The 17,873-nt window shown below is 49.4% G+C and overlaps 7 protein-coding genes across 7 annotated transcripts; 5 read left to right on the forward strand and 2 right to left on the reverse strand.

Annotated features, from left to right (window-relative positions):
- Positions 1–2,647: 2,647 nt before the first annotated feature.
- LOC9642198 (transcription factor MYB4) lies at positions 2,648–3,963 on the forward strand. The gene is made up of 3 exons (XM_002973524.2): positions 2,648–2,854; positions 2,984–3,113; positions 3,253–3,963. Exons 1-3 carry the CDS (start codon positions 2,719–2,721, stop codon positions 3,941–3,943), a joined length of 957 nt encoding a protein of 318 aa, XP_002973570.2. The 5' UTR covers positions 2,648–2,718; the 3' UTR covers positions 3,944–3,963.
- Positions 3,964–4,030: 67 nt separating this feature from the next.
- Positions 4,031–6,878, reverse strand: LOC9642199 (ethylene receptor). Its single transcript, XM_024678415.1, has 5 exons — positions 5,680–6,878; positions 5,244–5,612; positions 4,919–5,185; positions 4,748–4,860; positions 4,031–4,689 (listed from the first exon to the last, which is right to left on the reverse strand). The coding sequence occupies exons 1-5, from the start codon at positions 6,586–6,588 to the stop codon at positions 4,122–4,124; spliced, it is 2,226 nt and encodes a 741-aa protein (XP_024534183.1). The 5' UTR covers positions 6,589–6,878; the 3' UTR covers positions 4,031–4,121.
- A 197-nt stretch (positions 6,879–7,075) lies between these two features.
- On the forward strand, positions 7,076–10,966 carry LOC112347481 (epidermal growth factor receptor substrate 15-like 1). Its single transcript, XM_024678414.1, has 14 exons — positions 7,076–7,348; positions 7,406–8,678; positions 8,726–8,944; positions 8,999–9,126; positions 9,179–9,253; positions 9,313–9,384; positions 9,444–9,542; positions 9,589–9,660; positions 9,715–9,829; positions 9,883–9,951; positions 10,002–10,287; positions 10,341–10,382; positions 10,440–10,566; positions 10,627–10,966. The coding sequence occupies exons 1-14, from the start codon at positions 7,220–7,222 to the stop codon at positions 10,861–10,863; spliced, it is 2,943 nt and encodes a 980-aa protein (XP_024534182.1). The 5' UTR covers positions 7,076–7,219; the 3' UTR covers positions 10,864–10,966.
- Positions 10,967–11,504: 538 nt separating this feature from the next.
- Positions 11,505–13,401, forward strand: LOC9642637 (skin secretory protein xP2). Its single transcript, XM_002973525.2, has 4 exons — positions 11,505–11,597; positions 11,657–11,763; positions 11,822–12,026; positions 12,083–13,401. The coding sequence occupies exons 1-4, from the start codon at positions 11,540–11,542 to the stop codon at positions 13,150–13,152; spliced, it is 1,440 nt and encodes a 479-aa protein (XP_002973571.2). The 5' UTR covers positions 11,505–11,539; the 3' UTR covers positions 13,153–13,401.
- A 23-nt stretch (positions 13,402–13,424) lies between these two features.
- On the forward strand, positions 13,425–15,144 carry LOC9642200. Its single transcript, XM_024678416.1, has 6 exons — positions 13,425–13,541; positions 13,600–13,912; positions 13,991–14,137; positions 14,196–14,407; positions 14,471–14,708; positions 14,765–15,144. The coding sequence occupies exons 2-6, from the start codon at positions 13,823–13,825 to the stop codon at positions 15,050–15,052; spliced, it is 975 nt and encodes a 324-aa protein (XP_024534184.1). The 5' UTR covers positions 13,425–13,541; positions 13,600–13,822; the 3' UTR covers positions 15,053–15,144.
- Positions 15,145–15,265: 121 nt separating this feature from the next.
- LOC9642201 (beta-1,6-galactosyltransferase GALT29A) lies at positions 15,266–17,045 on the forward strand. Its single transcript, XM_024678567.1, has one exon. The coding sequence runs from the start codon at positions 15,475–15,477 to the stop codon at positions 16,924–16,926; it is 1,452 nt and encodes a 483-aa protein (XP_024534335.1). The 5' UTR covers positions 15,266–15,474; the 3' UTR covers positions 16,927–17,045.
- Positions 17,036–17,834, reverse strand: LOC9642202 (DNA-directed RNA polymerases II, IV and V subunit 11). Its single transcript, XM_002973680.2, has 5 exons — positions 17,710–17,834; positions 17,506–17,595; positions 17,351–17,429; positions 17,184–17,279; positions 17,036–17,121 (listed from the first exon to the last, which is right to left on the reverse strand). The coding sequence occupies exons 1-5, from the start codon at positions 17,760–17,762 to the stop codon at positions 17,086–17,088; spliced, it is 354 nt and encodes a 117-aa protein (XP_002973726.1). The 5' UTR covers positions 17,763–17,834; the 3' UTR covers positions 17,036–17,085.
- Between the last annotated feature and the right edge of the window lie 39 nt (positions 17,835–17,873).

Consider the following 17,873-nt stretch of genomic DNA (forward strand, 5'->3'; position numbering starts at 1 on the left):
TATTGGTTAAAAGAGTTAGAATACTTGGGGTTAAGAGTATTTTGATTTAAGTAGTATTGAGTTGGTTGACTCCTTAAGAAGTCTAGAGTTTAAATTTGAATAATATTGACTCTATTGGTTGGGAATCAGAGGAGTATTAACTCTGATTCTATTGATTGGTTATAGGGGTTAATATATTTAGTTTCCTATTTGACTCTAGTGATGCCAATAACTCTATTGGTTGGTTAAAGACATTTAGTTTACCATTTGGCTTTAGTGATGCCAATATAAGTTTTAACTTAGAACCAACTTTTAGGTTATAAATGTTCTAGAGGTGGTGGTAAATAATTGTTCACAACTGATAAACTATTTCAAAGTTTGAGCTCTATACATACCTTGATAATGTTTCATGACCACCTTCATCTGTTTTCAGGATTGTTAGGACAAGAACATCTCTAGATGCATTCATAACTCTGGATCGAACTATTTATACTAGCACCAAAGTGGCTCTTGATATATTGGGTCACATGAATATGTAGCTTTTGCATTTTTTCCAACATGATGGAGTTTTAGAAGAATATACTATGGCAAATTTTTCACCAATAATACAATCATATAGGAGATAGAAATTCTTTAATGCCCTAAAGAACCACATGTGTGTCAAGTGTGTTAAGTTCTTGCAAAACATGGATATAGACATGGTGATAAATAGCTCATCTTTGCTATCAATTGACAGAGCTCCTTTTTGCAAGGAGGCAATAATGGAAATTGCCTATAGTGTCATCAAGCCTATAGTTCTTTAATCTCTTAATCAACCAATAATGTGGATTTATTTTAATTAACTTATAAGTTCTTTATTATAAACATCAATCATATGGAGTACAAAACCTGGTGCAAAAGGTAATCAATGTTTAGAAGATTTGATAATATATAATGATTATTATTTATGATCATACAGATTAATTTGGATAAATTATTAGGTTTCTGTTTTATTATGTATTCAATGTAATTGTTTATGACTCAAATCATAAATAATTTTCTACCCAATGCATATAGCAATTTTGTTTGCTTAATAGTAGTGTTTATAATTATTAATAAAATTGATCATTTGGAAGTTTTTAATTATATTCATGTTTATAATTTATGAGTACATGATTAATCTTATTATATATCAACCATTAAAATAAACTAGAATATACTATAAGTGTTTAGGACAGTTTAAAAATTATAAACACAAGATTAATCTAAATGAATAAAAACTGTTGGATGATAAAATATCCTAGAATATCCAGGCTCCTTTCTTAGAATGGTGAAATCTTGTGTTTTGCTTTCAATATTGTTATTGTGCTCAAGAATTAGGTAAGACTACATCCCTGACTGCGTACCTCCGAATTTGGCATTGCCACAGTTAGTGTGCAGCATTTGATTCTAATAGCTCAAGTAGGAAATCTGCACATATGTGTGTGTGTGAGAGAGAGAAAGAGCGCCATGCCCCATACCAATATCATAATAACATTTTGCATAGGATTATAATATTATGTGAAACAAAAATGCAAATAAAAATTCTCACACCTAAAATATGCTCTGGTGGAAATTCTGCACAAGAATGTGTTGATGGAAAGAACTATTCCATTAGAGTGGTTCCATACTGCCCATTTGAAGCAATTGTGCAACATTGTCCACTGCAGAAAAGTTAGAGCCCCTAGTGAGTTCCAGTAAAAAGATCACACCTACCAAGTTTGATTATCAGCCAAAGCTTGATTATTAGTTGCCAATGGCCTTGATCAGTGGCGCCTACATTATGGAGATTGAGCTGGGCACCTCACCCAAGAAATTCAAGGTGAATGGTGACACAGGTAGTGATCTCATGTGATTGAGAACTGTGCTTGTAGTGCTATAGTCAAAATGAGCAAGTTCTTCCTTCTCCCAGATATCATACTCCACATCTAATTACTAGCTAAGCACACCAAGAATTTATATGTGGTGCTGATATGTAACATGCTCATGTATGCTCATGCCTTAGATAAAAAACGTTCAGTCTTAGCGTCATGCAAATTTAATCATAATTTGATTCCAATAGATATCTAGATAAAGAATAAAATATAATAAAACATACGACACATCATATTATCCTCATCCTCTAAAGCTAAACACTATAAGATGATTTAAATGTCTGCAAATACAATGATGTTGTTAAGCTTTTGATCACCTTTGGATCAGCTTCTTTTCTCTAGATTTGAGGTCAGATATTCTCAAGCATAATATTCACCAGTCTTTATGCTCTTACCACGTTCATTCCTTCAACATCTAAACCATGTATGGAAAACTCCCATACTTTTAATGAACCAATTCTTTCAAAAGGGGGGTCAGACTTATTCACGTGACCAAATGAAAGTGGTAAAATTTTAGTACACGCCCCCCTTTTGCATAAATGCTTTTGGCCTTCGGCCGGCTCGCGCAATCCAAGCCCTCCATTCTTTGTGCTGACGGCGCAGATGCTAGCAAACCGACACAAGCAGGATCCTTGTGACCCACGTACGCCGTTGGATAGGGACGTGATCGGACGGCTAATGAGACGGCTAAACAGAGCCCAAATATTTTTCTCTGTAGGTCACATCGCAGGATCTTCTCACTGCGAGGAAGAATGTAGGTGCGATTATCGATCGATCGATCGATCGAGCGAGCGATCACTTCGCACACGGCAATCGGTGGCGGCGCAGCAGCTCTCTCGCTCCAGCGATGGGTCGGACTCCTTGCTGCGACAAAGCAGCTGTGAAGAAGGGGCCGTGGTCTCCCGACGAGGATGTCCGGCTGCGAGATTACATCCAGCGCCATGGCACGGGAGGCAACTGGATCACTCTGCCTGGCAAAGCCGGTGAGTTCTTGGATTCTTGGAAGGGAGGGATTCCACGCTCGGGCCGCGCGATGGTCGCAAGAAAGCTCGAAATTTCGGTGGAGTCCGATGCAATGCGTGCTAATCGAGCTCGGGTTTCGTGGATCGCAGGCTTGAACCGCTGTGGGAAGAGCTGCCGGCTGCGATGGGTGAATTACCTCCGGCCGGATATCAAGCGCGGGAGTTTCACTCCCGAGGAAGAGAAGCGCATTTGCGATCTCCATGCCAGCATTGGCAGCAGGTACTCCCATCTCTTCTTGCTCGGGATTTCATGCTTCCATTTGCCTGAAACGTCTCTTCTTGTTTGATTTGAGAGGATTTGGGATTGATTGATCGAGAATTCGAACTGATCAATCTTTTTCTTTCTTTCTCCTTTGTAGATGGTCGGTGATTGCCGCTGAGCTCCCCGGTAGAACGGACAACGACATAAAGAATCACTGGAACACAAAGCTCAAGAAGAAAAATCTCTCGCCTTTTCCGACTTCCACGAAGGCATCGCCCATGGCGGAGAGCTTGCAGAGAGCCATGGAGGCGGTGAAGAAACCGGAGGCAGCGATCAACGCCAAGAGCGACGATCCACCTCGCAAAACGCGATCGGGAAGAGCAAAACCACAGCCTGCCAGTGCCAGCGACGTTCTAGAAGATCATCAAGATCGACGAAGTTCTCACACTTCCAGTTCTTCCGCGATCACTCCTGACACCAAAACCAACAAAGCGAGCAGCAGCAACAGCAGTACCAGCAGCGGCATCACCACCGCTTTCCACGAGGATTGGGCCGCCGAGAACTTCCATCTCCTTCTTCCCAAGATGGAGCTAGAAGAAGACTGTTCCAAGCACCAAGAACACGAGTTTGAGCGACGAGACCACCTCCATCGCCAACTCAATCGCCGTGCTAGCACTGTCCGAGAGATCATCGACGCTGGCCACCTCGATGCTCTGGCGAGGAATCTCGCAGCGGTGGACGAGTCCTTCTTCGATCCAAATTGGTGGTCTTCCCTCGTGATCTCTCCCAAACTTCCAGGAGAGAGAGCTCTCGATTCGATCTTCGCTAGCAGCGGACACTGTTGTTAGCTTTTGGAAGGAACCTCGCGTTCCATTTTTTTCCTCTCAATCTTAACAAATATCCACTTCTTTCTATCATGATCTTGATCATAGCTCTTATCCATCATCGTTGTATTTACATTTGAGAAAACCATGAGAGTTCTGAGAGAGCCAATTCTCCCATGAACATCCACAACTCTACCACCTTTTAGATCGAGAATCTATCGACGATGTCCCAAAGGACGCTCCTCATCTTGTCCAGCGACAGCGGCCTGTAGAGCACCGCCACAAATCCCAGCTTGAGAAGATGCTCTCTCGCGCTCGCGTCCGCGTCGGTGGTAAGCGCCACCAGCAGTGGCCTCTCGTTGATCGGGACCTCCTGGAGCTCCGCCAGGAGATCCAAGCTCTCCTGCTGCTGCCAAGGCGGGCTCGATGACAAGTCGAGCACTGCTACTCTGAACCGCGGCCCCGGAGGATGGCGGACGAGTTGCAAGCACTGCTGGATGGACATGGCCTCGGTAACGTCGCAGCCCAGTCGGAGCATCACTCCTCTGGTCATGACGTTGCCGCCAGTTTCACTCACCAGGAGGAGTTTGAGTCCGCTCAAGCTCATCGATCCTTGCAGTTTGTGCTGCTGCTGCTGCTGCTGTAGTTGTAGTTGCTGTTGCTGATCGGGTTTGTCTGACTTTCCGAGTTTCACGAGGATTGTCACGGTCGATCCCTTGCCGAGGCCCTCGCTCTCGATCCAGATGTGGCCCCCCATCAAGCTTACAAACCTGGAAAGAGCGTGATGAGAAGCTTTTTCTTTATTCTAAAGAAGCTAGCAGCTTTTACCTTTTGCATAGTGCTAAGCCCAGGCCTGGACCGCTCCGCTTGTTGACTTGGACAAACTTTGTGAAGAGCTTGGGGATGTCTTGGGAGCGTAGGCCAATGCCAGTGTCCTTTACCTGCCGTTGCAAAGATGCCGCGGTTAAGAAAAAAGTTTTGTGTGGGTGGAGAGCTTACTTGTATTCTAATGTAAAAGTGAGAATCGCCCTGTGTTGGAAGGAACTCTGGTGCTCTAGGATCTCGCGAGTACTCCGGCCTCTCCATGCAAGCGGACACAGTGATACTTCCATCCTTCGTGAACTTGACGGCATTTCCTATGATGAATAGAACGATCTGCAAGAGACGCTTCTCGTCTCCAACAGCAAATTCCGGAAGGTCGGCAGCCAAATTCATGGTGATGTAAAGCTTCTTCACAGCAGCTATTGGCTTCACAAGGTTGTAGACCTGGACAACAACACAATTAAAAATTGAAACAACAAAAAGAGAGAGACCGGAGACAAACCTCTCGGAAGAGAAACAGAAGGTTGAATGGAGCAATCTCGAGTTGGAAGCTGCCATCTTCGAGCTTGGAGAGGTCCAAAACATCGTCTATAAGCTTGGCCAAAAGCCTGCTATTGCGTAGGATGGTCTCCACCATCGACCGTTGCTCCGCATTGAGCTGGCTGTCCTGGAGGAGCGACGAGAGAGTTATGATCGTATGCATGGGAACACGCATCTCGTGATTCATGACAGCCAGGAAATCGTTGCAAGCGGACACGGCAGTCTCTGCCTCCTGTCGAGCAGCGTCCAGCGCTATGTTTTGCTCCACTAGCAAGTCTCGGGACCGTATGGATTCCTCCAATATTGCCGCGTGGGAGAGAGCGACGGCAACCTGCAAAGCAAATCACCAACTTAGAGGAAAAAGTAAAGAAAAAGGAATCAAATAAGAGACCACTTGCCTGGTCGGCGACGACTTCCACAAGCTCAAGCTCGTGAATGCGCCACCTTCGCGCGCTATCTGACGGCAATATCAAAACCAGCAGCGCATACGGACCTTTGGCCGGCTCGGGCCAGTCGACGATTGGAAAGTTCACCATGCGCAAGAGCGGCACGCGCACAGCAACAGCATCTCCAGAAATGTATTTCCCAGCGTGTGTTCTTGTCATGGCCACAGGGCTGCTGGACGGAATGACCACCGCGCGATTGCTGCTGAAAACCTGTCGCAGCGTTGGGTGGTGTATCGGCACGATCCCAACGTTGGCCTTGCTCAGCTGGCGAAGCGAGTGTGTGAGCTGAAGCTCGAGACCGTTTCTAGTCGGCATCCACAGCGTGCATTCTTCCAGAGCCAAAGCCTTCCCGAGCTCGACCAGCGTGGAGTTGAGAATGGTGTGCCTGTCTAGCGTGCTCCGGATCTCCTGCGTGAGCATTCTTACGTGCCGGCCAGCCTCTTCCTGCGTCCGGATGATCCCCATCTCCCTGTCCAGCTCGTCCGCCTTGTTCTTGAGGAAGAGCTCGCGGGTCTTGACGCTGAGCAAGTCGGGGATGATATGGACGAGCATGAGCGCTGTGGCGCACGAAACCACCGCTGTGAGAATTTTCGCGACTGTCATCACGGTCGCCATTGTTCTCGAGTGAGAGCCCAGCGTCCAGAGGCTGATGAAATGCGTAGCTCCACACAGGACGATGAAGGCACCAAACTGTACGAGCACCCAGCGGTATGGAAACAAGGCGGATTTCTTGACGAAGTAGATGAGCTCGATCGGAATGGAGAAGTAGGCGAGCGCAATGAAGAAATCCGCGATGTACTGGTACCGGATGTGGATGTCATCGGACGACCACTGCGGCTCGATGATGCAGTTGCAATCCATCTTGCTCCTCCTCTTCCTCCTGCGCTACCTCCTAGGCCCTTGCCCCTAATCCCTGGCTGTGATTCTCACTCCTGGCCGATCCAGACGCCATTGGAATGGAGAATTTCGGAATGACGAGGTGGAGATTACCGCAGAATCTCACTCTCCCGATTTCGAGCTGACAGGAGCTCCTAGCGGCGCGGCCGTGCTTACCTCGCGCTCGAGATTCCAGCGCCTCGATCGTGGCCAAAACCCTAGACGAAGAGACAGAGAGAGCTCCTCCACTAGCTGCATTCCGTGGAGCATATTGCTAGTAAAAGTCGAAAGCATTCACGGAAAGAGAAAAACTTCACGGACCAGGCATATAGATGATCCCGGACCGTTGATCCTGTAAAATCGCATTCCCAGCCGTCGGATCAAAATCACAGTTTTACCCACTTTCCCGCGGGTCTCGAGCCGGCGACTTTCTCTCGAGGTATATTCTTTTTCCCCTTGAGGTATATGCTTTTTCTCTTGCTGAGGATTAGGGTTGAAGTGCTGCTCGATCGATCGATAGGCGCTGGCGCAGATCCGGCGCTGCGCAATGCCGGTGTAGGAGGCGGCGAGAGGTTTGTGTGCCGGACGGGAATTTCGCGTCGCTGTGCAATGCGAAATGGCGGATCCAGCAGCTTTCGATTTCTTCTTCCAGCAGGCCGATGTGGATCGGGATGGGAAGGTGAGTGGCGCCGAGGCAATCCACTTCTTCAAGGGATCGAATTTGCCTCAGCCTGTTCTTGCCAAGGTAATGTAAATAGCGATGTATTTTCCTTGTTTTTATTCTTTCTTTTGCTCTTTGTAGATTTGGCATGCTGCGGACAATGGCCATACCGGGTTTCTCTCGCGACCAGAGTTTTATAACGCCTTGAAGCTCGTCACGGTTGCTCAGTCTGGACGAGAGCTGACGCCGGAGATCATGAGAGCGGCGCTCGTCGGGCCGGCGTCGCTCAAGATTCCATCTCCAAAAATTCAGCTCCCCGCGGGCCAGCAGTCGCAAATCCCAGTTCCTGGACAACAGGCACCACCACCTCTTCCAGTTTCAACGACGCAAGTTACTGTTCAACCTGGTAGGACTTCGTTTAGCAGTGGACCGCCACCTCCACCACTTCAAGGCTCTCTACAACAAAATGCATCGTTTAGCGTCGCACAGCCAGCTCCCGGTGCTTTACCAAGACCATCGTTTACCGGCGGCGGCGCGTCACAGCCACCATCGTATACCGGTGCTACCACGCTACAACCACAGCAGGGACCATCTTTTCCCGGTGCTACCACGCCACAACCACAGCAAACACCATCGTTTGCCAGTGCTACCGCGTCACAGCCATCATCATCGTTTGCAAGCGCTCCTTTACCACAACCACAGCAAACACCGTCGTTTCCTACGCAACTGCAGCAAGCACCATCGTTTGCTACCAATGCAAACACGCCACAGCTTCAGCAAACACCATCGTTTGCCACTGCTCCTACACCACAGCCTCAGCAAACTCCTCGGGCACCGGTGTATCAACAGCAACCTCCAGTACAAAGCGTTCCAAGACCAGGTTCTTCCGGTGGACTTGGAGCAGAATCTTGGCGGCCAAGCAGTGTGCAAGGTCAGCTCTTTTCATCGGCAACCCCAGTGAGACCAACAACTTCAGCTATACCCAATCAAAGTTTTTCTGTCAACAATGGCCCGAGCACCAACTTTGCTTCCCAGCAAGGTCCTGGTGCTCCTCCGGGGTTGCGGGCTGGAGCTGGAGCTCCCGATGGAGCTAAAGCCTCTGGAGGATTTAGTCCCTTTGGCAACGACGCGTTTTCCGTGAGCTCTACTACAGCAAGACCGGCGATTGATCAGAACTTTGTTGCTTCATCTCCGTTGACACCGAGACAGCCGTCTCCTGGAATGTCCCCGCAAGCGCCGCCTCCTAAAGTCATGCACGGTTTCAGACCGCCAATGGGGTCTGCATGGCCTAAGATGACAGCAAACGATGTACAGCGCTACTCTCGAGTTTTTACGGACGTTGACACAGATAAAGACGGGAAGATCACAGGCATACAAGCACGGGATCTCTTCTTGAGCTGGAGACTTCCTAGAGGTATTTTATTTTGTCAGACGTGCATTGGCTCTTAACTTTCTCTCCAGACGTCTTGAAGCAGGTTTGGGACCTATCGGATCAAGATGGCGATAGCATGCTTTCTTTTCGGGAATTCTCTACGGCTTTATATCTGATGGAACGGCTCCGAGAAGGCCGCCCTTTACCTCCTGTTCTTCCAGCGGGCTTTCATTTTGACGATGGCACTCCTCAGTCTCATCTTGCTGCTGCACAAGGCTATAATCAACCTTCTTGGCAGCGCAATGCAAGTACGTTCATTCTTTCCTTTTCGTACTGGAGTATGAATTAACACAAACGAACAGGACCAGGTATGCCTCCAGGACTTGTTCCGCAAGAACAATTCGGCATGCCAGGTGCATTTCAAGGACAACAGACAGGAAGACATGCTAGAGCCAGACCCAGGGGTGCGGAGTTTAATGGCAGTGACAAGGTAAATTAATCAATAAAGACGTGGGGGCAACCTGACTTTCTGTTATTTGCAGCCAAATCAAAGTGAGGGGAAAGTTTTGGATTCAAAAGAAAAGCTTGAATATTATCGTAACAAGCTACAGGAAATCGTAAGGACGTCGTCGAGTTTTCTTTTTTTTTTTCTCCTGTGGTAACATTCTGTATGCAGGTGTTATTCAAAAGAAAATGTGACAACCGTTTATCGGAGATCACTGACAGAGCGGCTGCCGAAAAACGCGAGGTGGGAGGTCCTATTAGTTCTTTGTTTATCTGGTTGGGAACGTCGATTTTTGTGTGTAGGAGGAAATCATGGCGAAGAAGTATGAAGAGAAGTATAAGCAGGCACTGGAAGTGAATTCACGTTTGGTGTCTGAAGAAGCAGCCTTTCGCGAAACACAGGTCTGCTTGTGCCTAAGATATGCATACTAAAAAATGGTCTCTTCAGACTCTCAAATCTGAGCTTCGGAGTGCGATTGCTGAAATTGAACGCGGGGGAAATCCAAATGCGCTGCTCCAGGTTACGCACAGAATTATTTATGCCTGCTCTGATTTTTTTTTCCCTCTCCAACAGACTCGTGCAGATCGTATTGCAAATGACCTTGATGAACTTGAGAAGGCGTTGGTCCAGCGTGGTAACCTTCTTGGGCTTCAAGTTAGCGGGACAGCCAAAGTTGAGCTTCCATTTGGTAAGTGAAACAATCAGGACATTTATAGCTTATGCTGACGCGTGGATTGACAGGATGGCAGCCAGGGCTTCAAGAAAATGCCGTTGAATGGGATGAGGACTGGGATAAGTTTGATGACGAAGGTTGGCAATTGTTTATTTCCCATTCGCATATTTACTTATAATTCATGCAGGATACAACACGATTCAAGGGATTATGGACGAGCAACCTGTATCTGGAACAGCCTCACATCCTGGCTGGGACGAGAATAGCATGTTTGCTGATGGCTTTGACTTTGCATCCGAGCCCATTCACGCGGAGGAAAACTTTGATAAAGGGCCTGCTGACTCGCCGCACGCAGAAAGCGAAACGAGCTCCATCAAAAGTGGTGTTGATAGCCCACAGTGGTCTCCAAAAGGTTATCCGTCCAAGAGAAGCATTCCTGGAAGTTCTCCTTTGTCAGCCAAAGCAGATCACAGGCAAGGACGTAAATTTCTGACTTTTTGTTTTTCTTCTAATATACGTCTTGTAGCTTTGAGTCGCACGAAGACGAGCCGCCCTTCCATTCTTCAAGGTTTGCTCTTCGATTTCATGGTAATGAACTTTTGTTTCGACTCGTTCTCTTTTGCAGCTTTGATCAAGATCCATCTTTTGACTCAACGGATCACTACGAAGAAACTCCTTGGACTAGCGCGTTCGGCAACCCAAACGAGGATGTGTGGGGTCTAGGGACCGACTCTCCATCTTCCTCTTTCCAGGTACTCTATAACTTGTTATTCTGATTTGGTGTCATCATAACACAGGCGTCTTTCCTTCAGCCTTTAGCGGTTAAAACCCGATCAGAAAGAGACTCTTTGGACTTGGGATCGATAAACATAAGCTCTCCTGCTCACAGCGAAGCCAAGAACGAAGGCGACTTCTTTGGCAAAAAGGAGTGGAACGATTGGCCTGGTGACACCAACAGCACTTCAGTGCCAAGCACTCCGTTGTTTAAGAGTGAGTCGCCAAAACATGAAGGCTCGTATTTCGGTCAACCGAGCCGGCTTGAGTTATGATATGATGCAACGCTTGTAGATTGAGGTACCTTTTGTTGTAATTGGTTTCTCCCACTCACTTTTGCAGTGGTTATTTCTATACACATTTTTTCGATTGCGATTATAAGAGCAAGAAATGTGGATCTTAAGGGTACTGACTTATTCATTGCCTTTCCAGTGAAGCATAGAAACTTAAAGATTGGAGGTGTGCTAGAACCAAACAATCTCAGGTAGCATATCTCTTCCCCTCTCTTTGTGAGGTTCTTAGTATCATTTGTTCTTACAAGTGACGGGAAGTATTTGGCATTCAAGGTAGTTATGGACACCCTTTGGACAAAGATCATTCAAGTTTAAAGCACTCCTCAAAGCTCTTGTGGCGCAGTCCCAAAACATTCGACATGCGATCACAGAAGTGTGTAGTTACATTGTAGCAGGTTCTTTAGAATATTTTTTTTTTTTCCGTTTTTGTTTTTCTCTTCTTTTGTACACGTAATTTACAGCGACGGGGGTTCAATACCCTTCCTAAGAACTTTCACTTTAAACCGAGGTGTCGTAACTACCGCCTCTTCACGTCTCGCGCGCTTCGTCTCCTTCGGTTTTCCAGCTTCTCATGTGTCTGATCTAAAGGTATGCGCCTTGTTCTTTCTGTGTTTGCCACAAAATTTTGTTTTCCTCTACCGCAGGAAAACCGCTTATCATGACGCGGGGGCTACTTTTCTTGCTGGTGCTGCTCTTCATGAGTAGCATCGTCAGCTGTAAGTTGTAGTTGCTGCAAATGAGTGCCCGAGATTATATCTTTTTCTTCATAATGCAGGTGACTTGGAGTGCGAGGATTTGCCGGCGGAGGATTGTGCATTTGCGGTCTCGTCGTCGGGAGCCAGATGCATGCTTCAAAACGCAACCAACGAACTGAAATGCGAAGTATAAGTCTTTCGTAGCTGCTTGCTTTGAGCTCATCACAGCTGGATTTTTGTTGCAGACGTCCATGGTCATGTCGGACAAAAGAGTGGAATGGATTGAGAGTAGCGAGTGTATGCAGTCGTGTGGGGTCGACAGAATGACGGTTGGAATGTTCCCAGACGCGTTGCTAGACAAGTCTTTTCTTCCCAAGCTCTGCAGCCCGAGCTGTCAGATCAGCTGCCACAACGTTTTCGATCTTTACGTTAGTCTCGCCGTTGGCGAAGGTAACACTTTTCACTTGAGAGAAAAAGGCTTGAAGTTTTATCTCTTTCCTTACCAGGTTTCTACTTACCGAGTCTCTGCCAAACACAACCTGTGAGGGTGCACAGAAAGATGAAGGTCGACTCGACTCCTCTTATCAAGCCTCCGGACGAGAGTCTTCCAGCTCCAGCTCCAGCGCCCGAATTATCAGCAGCTCAAGGAAGTGTCCCCGCGGGCTCGCCGTCGCCAACGTCAACTCCATCTATTCAAGCACCAGCAATTCAAGTACCAGTTCCAGCACCAGCACCAGCAATTCAAGCACCGGTTCCAGCACCAGAACAGGCAGAAGCAGTGCAAGCACCAGTTCCAGCGCCGCAGCAAGTCCAAGCACCGGCTCCAGCACCAGAGCAGCCACCGGCACCAGCACCAGCTCTTCCAGTTTCAATCGCGGCTCCGGCACCAGAGCTAACTCTAGCTCCAGCCCCGGTTTTACCGGCGGAGGAGCCTGTTCCATTCTCGCCAACTTTGACACCAGCCGAGGAGCCTTTCCAGCCTTTCCCATCTCCGCCAACTTTCGGACCGGCAGAGGAGCCGTATCCATCGCCAGTGGTGGCAGCACCAGCGGAAGAGCCAGCTCTAGCGGAGGAGCCAGCTCCGGCTGAAGAGCCAGTCCAAGCTCCGGCCGAGCAACCAGCCGAAGCTCTTGCTCCATCTCTAGAAGACGGCGGCTGGTCTGAAGAAGTCGAAACTCCAGCGCCGGCTCCAGTGGCTGCCTTGGCCGAGGCGGAGGCTCCTTCGGCTGCTACACCGATTTACGAGTCACACTTTGAGCTCGAAGCCCCGCCTCCAAGCACGTACTACGACGAGGAGCCAGCAGCAGCACCATCGGAGGAATCTAGCGTCGCGGAGGCTCCAAGTTCTTCGAGTTCTTACGAGGAAGCTGTCCCGCCAACTTTGTTTGATGGTGGTGCCGAGGGACCAGTGGAAGCACCGCATGCTTTGGAAGGACCGGCTCCCTCCCAGGAAGAAGAAGCTCCGCCGCCAGGTTTCTATGGCGAGGAAGAAGCTCCGGCCCCGGATTTGCTCGCGAGCGGAGAAGGCGGCGAAGCTCCATCTCCATACAGCGAAGAAGAAGCTCCATCTCCATGAGCAACCGGAAGGAGGAGCTGAAGCTCCATCGCCAGAGTCTGAGCAGCAACAAGGAGGAGGAGCTCCATCTCCAGCGATTGAGAAAGCTCCATCTCCGGCATTTGAGCAGCAACAAGGAGGAACTCCATCTCCATCTCCATCTCCAGCGTTTGAGAGGAGGAGCTCCACCACTACCTTTTTAAATTTCTCTTAGTTTTGTTACAAGAGGTCATAACATAATATTAGGTCACTCGCGATGCGTGATGGAAAGAGATTTCTCTTGCTGGAATCGTCAAGCGCCATTCGCGAATGCGGCTGCTATGATCCAAGATCCAAGCGATCGATCATCGGGCAATCTTCCCTCTCATGGAGCGGCATCCAATCCATTTCTTCGCGGAGCTCTTGGCAGCGTAATGCGTGTCCTCCCATTTTTTGCTCTATACACATTCGTTGTGGTCGCGATTATAGGTGGCAGTCGAGAGAGCGAGGAGCTAAAACAAGCCTGGATTCGTAGAGAGTCAAGGTTTACGTGACTGAATTTCTCAGCGAATTTTTTCTTTTTTTCTTGTTTCCAGTGAAGCACGGAAGCGTACTGCTCGTACTGGCCGGAGTGGAAACCAAGAACAACAATGATGGTGCACGGCATGGAGTCTGTGCGCGATAGCTCTCTGGAACAAACTTTACGAAAGCTATGGCCCCGGTCGCTTTCTCTTGCACACTGATGGATGGGCGTGGACGATTCGCACGGCACGCTCACGCTTCTGGCTCTTTCAGTGACAAGGTGGGATTTCTCTCTCCTTTGTCAGCGTTTTTGTTTCTAGGTGGAATCGAGCTTTTCCTCATCGTGTTTGCTCTCCAGGCGATGAACTACGACCAAGTGAAGCTCCGAGATGGGAGGTGTCTGGCCTACAAAGAATTCGGGGTCGACAGGAACTCGGCGAGATTCAAGGTGGTGGTCATTCATGGGCTTGGCAGTTCTCGCGACGCTCTTTTCCCGTGCTCACAGGTACGTAGTAGAGAGAATCCTTCCCTTTCGCAAGTTTGGCTAGCCTACTCGATCGCAGGAGCTTGCGGACGAGCTGGGACTTTACATGGTCGGATTCGATCGAGCTGGCTATGGACACAGCGACCCTTTTCCGCAAAGATCTGTGAAGTCCGAAGCGCTCGACATCCAGGATTTGGCAGACCAGCTTCAACTCGGTGCGAAGTTCCACATCATAGCAATCTCGATTGGTGGCTACTCGGCATGGTCGTGTCTCAAATACATTCCACACAGGTACATCATCTCTTCTTTTCAAGCTCTCTCTCCTTCGCACTCAATCCTTTCTTTCTCTCCCAGGATTGCTGGAGCGGCACTTGTTGCTCCAGCCATCAACTACTGGTGGCCGTGCTTGCCACCATCTCTTTCTCACCAGGCTTTCAGCGCTCGATCGTTTCTAGACAAGTGTGGCCTTCGACTGGCTCACTACTTCCCCGGCCTCTACACCTGGTGGAGCAGCCAGAGATGGCTAGAACCCGGCATTTCCAGGCTCGACAAGGTGGACCAGACCATCCTGGCCAGTCCCAGCATCCTCAAGGCAAGAAAAAAAACTCTTTTTTTCTCCTTCGCTTGATCGTTCTCTCGATTTCTCAGCACCGAAGCCAAGCCCAACGCCAGGGAGCCCAGGAATCCACCGCGAGAGACATCCTCGTCCAGTTTGCGAGCTGGGAATTCGATCCAAGCCAGGTGGAGCAGCCGGGAGAGGGAATTCGCGTGGATATCTGGCAGGGCGATCGAGATTACTTGGTTCCGGCGCTCCTCCAGCGTTGCATCCACGAAAGATTGCCCTGGACCGGCTATCACGAGCTCCCAGAAATGGGCCACTTGTTCTTCCTCCTCCCGGGGCGTGGCGAGGAGATTATCCGCACGCTGCTAATCTAACCACGCGTATTATTCTAATCTGATCTCGTTTAGTCTAAACTTGTATTAAGACAAGATTAGTTTTTAAAGTAATATTGATTAGTTTAAAATTACATAATATTGTTTACTCTAAAATTGGTTACGATAGTGACAAGTGGCGAGAATCCTACCGTGAAAATAAAACTGCCACGTGGAGTGTGGCCTGCCGCGCGATTTGAATTATATGTGGTTTAGGTTAGAAAGAACACGAAGAACACCTGAGCGGGGCCATGGCGTACGGGTATGACCTCGCGCTCGCGCTCTTTCTCGCGATGCGTGATTCCAGGTAGCACACAGGGAAGAAAGATTCGTCTACATGGGAAGATCGAGGCAGCGTTGCGGGGATAGATCCCTACCGGGCAGGAGCTGGGGCTGGATTTCGCCGTGAGCGCTGGAAGAATCCAATGTGCGCGGCCAGATTATCGATCAAGGGAGCGGCGGCATCGTCGTGTTCTCCAGATCAGGGAAAGCCGCTCCTACTGCCGCCTTCTTCCGGCTCGCATCATCGCCGGGAGAGATTCAAGATCCTCGCGGCCGCGGGAATCAGCGCCTTCTTGCTGCTGTCGCTCACATTCTCCCCTCTCTGGAGCCTCCACGCCAGGCATCGCCCCATCCTCTCGCGGACGAGCTCTTCCATTTCCTCCTCCGCCGCGACGACGCAGCAGCCCCGGCGCTCGTACGATGTGCTCCACTACACCGCACTGGAGGCCAGCGATGGCGACGAGAGGGATAGAATCCGGCAGCTCCTGGACGAGCGATCGTCGGCCAAGTACTACTGGCACCACGGGCGGGGCGGGCGTGGCAGGGTGGAGCTGGAGCACAGCGATGGCTACGAGCGGCGCCGCCCCACTCCCATCCGGAGGCTGCGAGATCGTCGGTGGACGCCGGATCTCTCCAATCCCAGGTACGCTCCCTACACCGGAGAATTCCGCCAGATGCTCCAGAGCTGGGCTCGCCGCAAGCGCTACGATCCAGAGATCATGGCCGAGCTCCTTCCAGCGATCAAAGAGCCCATCGACCGCCACTACAAGAACTTATCCACCACCACCACCACCGAGGACGAACTAGTGATCCAAGAGCAAGCCCACCATCGCCACCACCACCATCACACCAAGGAGGATGACCGAGAAGGACACTTTGGCGACCAAAGAAGATCATCATCGCCATCGCCATCACCATACCCGACGTGTGCCGTGGTTGGAAACAGCGGCGTCCTCCTCAACCGGACTTACGGCGCGCTCATCGACAGCTACCAGATGGTGATGCGCCTCAACAACGCAAAGGTGGCGGGCTTCGAGCGCTGGGTGGGATCCAAGACCACCATCTCCTTCGTCAACAGCAACATCGTCCACTCGTGCGCTCGCCGCCACCGCTGCTCCTGCCCCTCCTACGGCGACGCCGTCCCCACCGTCTCCTACGTCTGCCAAGTTGCGCACTTCCTCGACTTGGCCTACTGCCGCGCGCATCGCCGAGCTCCGCTGCTCGTCACCGATCCCCGCTTCGACAGCCTCGCCACCCGGATCGTCCGCTACTACTCGCTCCGCCACTTCTTCCACACCACCGGGAGATCTTACGACGACTGGAACAAGCTCCACGACGGGACGCTCTTCCACTACTCGTCCGGGATGCAAGCGGTGATGCTGGCGCTGGGGATCTGCGACGAGGTGGGCCTGTTTGGATTCGGGAAGCTGTCCAATTCCACTCACCACTATCATACCAACCAGAGGACCGAGCTCGCGCTTCACGACTACGAGGCCGAGTATATCTTATACCGTGATCTCGTCCATCGCCCAGGTATGGTTCCTTTTCTTAATGAGTCTGGCCTGGCGGTTCCTCCTGTGAAGATCTTCCTCTGAGAAACTCAAACACACTTTTTTTTCGTTCTTCTCCTGTTTCTTAGGAAGAAAAAGAGAGATCTTTCATCTTTTACCTGTACATTTTGCTCTTACGAAGAAAAAGTTTCCATTCTTTTTTTTTCTTGAGTTTTCGTAGCGTTTTGGAAGATCGATCGAAGCTCAGTAGTAGTCCGTCTGCCTTTGTGCTACTTCGCTCTGCAAAATTCGTTATTCGTTTGATCGACTGGAAACAAAGTATCGATTTTTCTTTCACAAACCTCGAATGCTCTCTTGAGATGCTCCAGCTCCTTGTCCAGGTCGCTGAGGGCCAGGTTGTACGCTTGAATCGGTGACGACTGGCTGGTGGTTTGCACCTATGGATCGATCAAAGTTTCATCCATCAGTGCTTAGAAGAAAACATGATGGAAAAAAGAGAAGCTTTCACCTTGACAATGATCTTGTATTGCAATGGATGTGGTAGCTTGTATCCAGCAAACAAAACATTGGGATCGCGGTGTAGCTGCCTGAAAGCCAAAGAAAAAAAAAGAAGAATCACTCCAGGAAGCTAAACAAAAGAGAGGATTTGATTTTCTAGCTTACATGCGGACAACGTTTCCAACAGTGTGATCTTCTCGCTGAATGGTGAAAGCGCCGGCATTCATTACCTTCATATCCCTCTCATACGCAACCCTACGCGCGATCAAGAGAAAAAAGAAAAATAAGAGAAAGGACTTTTGAGCAGCCACGGCACTGGAAATCATCGCGCGCGCGGGCGCCCGCAATGCCGTAACATCCACAACTTACTTCTTGGTGCCCTCGGGAACGACGAAGCGCTCATAGCGATCCGGCGCGTTCATGGCGTCAAAAGAGAAGAAAGAAGAAAAACCCAACTTTAGGGTTTATGGGTTCCCTCGCTTCGGGGGTTCGAATCCTTTTCATCGCGATTTCCTCGCGCAAAATGCATGACA

This window comes from Selaginella moellendorffii, unplaced genomic scaffold, assembly GCF_000143415.4.
Source record: "Selaginella moellendorffii unplaced genomic scaffold, v1.0 SELMOscaffold_22, whole genome shotgun sequence".
Taxonomy (NCBI): domain Eukaryota; kingdom Viridiplantae; phylum Streptophyta; class Lycopodiopsida; order Selaginellales; family Selaginellaceae; genus Selaginella; species Selaginella moellendorffii.

Coding starts and splice junctions, on each gene's coding strand:
- LOC9642198 (XM_002973524.2), top strand. CDS start 2,719: ATGGGTCGGACTCCTTGCTGCGACAAAGCAGCTGTGAAGAAGGGGCCG. Junction 2,855..2,983: donor CACTCTGCCTGGCAAAGCCG/GTGAGTTCTTGG, acceptor CGTGGATCGCAG/GCTTGAACCGCTGTGGGAAG. Junction 3,114..3,252: donor CATGCCAGCATTGGCAGCAG/GTACTCCCATCT, acceptor TCTCCTTTGTAG/ATGGTCGGTGATTGCCGCTG.
- LOC9642199 (XM_024678415.1), bottom strand. CDS start 6,588: ATGGATTGCAACTGCATCATCGAGCCGCAGTGGTCGTCCGATGACATC. Junction 4,861..4,918: donor ACTTTTACATTAGAATACAA/GTAAGCTCTCCA, acceptor TTGCAACGGCAG/GTAAAGGACACTGGCATTGG. Junction 4,690..4,747: donor GGCTTAGCACTATGCAAAAG/GTAAAAGCTGCT, acceptor CGCTCTTTCCAG/GTTTGTAAGCTTGATGGGGG.
- LOC112347481 (XM_024678414.1), top strand. CDS start 7,220: ATGGCGGATCCAGCAGCTTTCGATTTCTTCTTCCAGCAGGCCGATGTG. Junction 9,952..10,001: donor GGATAAGTTTGATGACGAAG/GTTGGCAATTGT, acceptor TAATTCATGCAG/GATACAACACGATTCAAGGG. Junction 10,383..10,439: donor CCGCCCTTCCATTCTTCAAG/GTTTGCTCTTCG, acceptor TCTCTTTTGCAG/CTTTGATCAAGATCCATCTT.
- LOC9642637 (XM_002973525.2), top strand. CDS start 11,540: ATGACGCGGGGGCTACTTTTCTTGCTGGTGCTGCTCTTCATGAGTAGC. Junction 11,764..11,821: donor CCAACGAACTGAAATGCGAA/GTATAAGTCTTT, acceptor TTTTTGTTGCAG/ACGTCCATGGTCATGTCGGA. Junction 12,027..12,082: donor TAGTCTCGCCGTTGGCGAAG/GTAACACTTTTC, acceptor TTTCCTTACCAG/GTTTCTACTTACCGAGTCTC.
- LOC9642200 (XM_024678416.1), top strand. CDS start 13,823: ATGGCCCCGGTCGCTTTCTCTTGCACACTGATGGATGGGCGTGGACGA. Junction 13,913..13,990: donor CTGGCTCTTTCAGTGACAAG/GTGGGATTTCTC, acceptor TTTGCTCTCCAG/GCGATGAACTACGACCAAGT. Junction 14,408..14,470: donor CTCAAATACATTCCACACAG/GTACATCATCTC, acceptor TTTCTCTCCCAG/GATTGCTGGAGCGGCACTTG.
- LOC9642201 (XM_024678567.1), top strand. CDS start 15,475: ATGTGCGCGGCCAGATTATCGATCAAGGGAGCGGCGGCATCGTCGTGT.
- LOC9642202 (XM_002973680.2), bottom strand. CDS start 17,762: ATGAACGCGCCGGATCGCTATGAGCGCTTCGTCGTTCCCGAGGGCACC. Junction 17,596..17,709: donor GTTCCCGAGGGCACCAAGAA/GTAAGTTGTGGA, acceptor GATCGCGCGTAG/GGTTGCGTATGAGAGGGATA. Junction 17,430..17,505: donor GTTGGAAACGTTGTCCGCAT/GTAAGCTAGAAA, acceptor TTTGGCTTTCAG/GCAGCTACACCGCGATCCCA.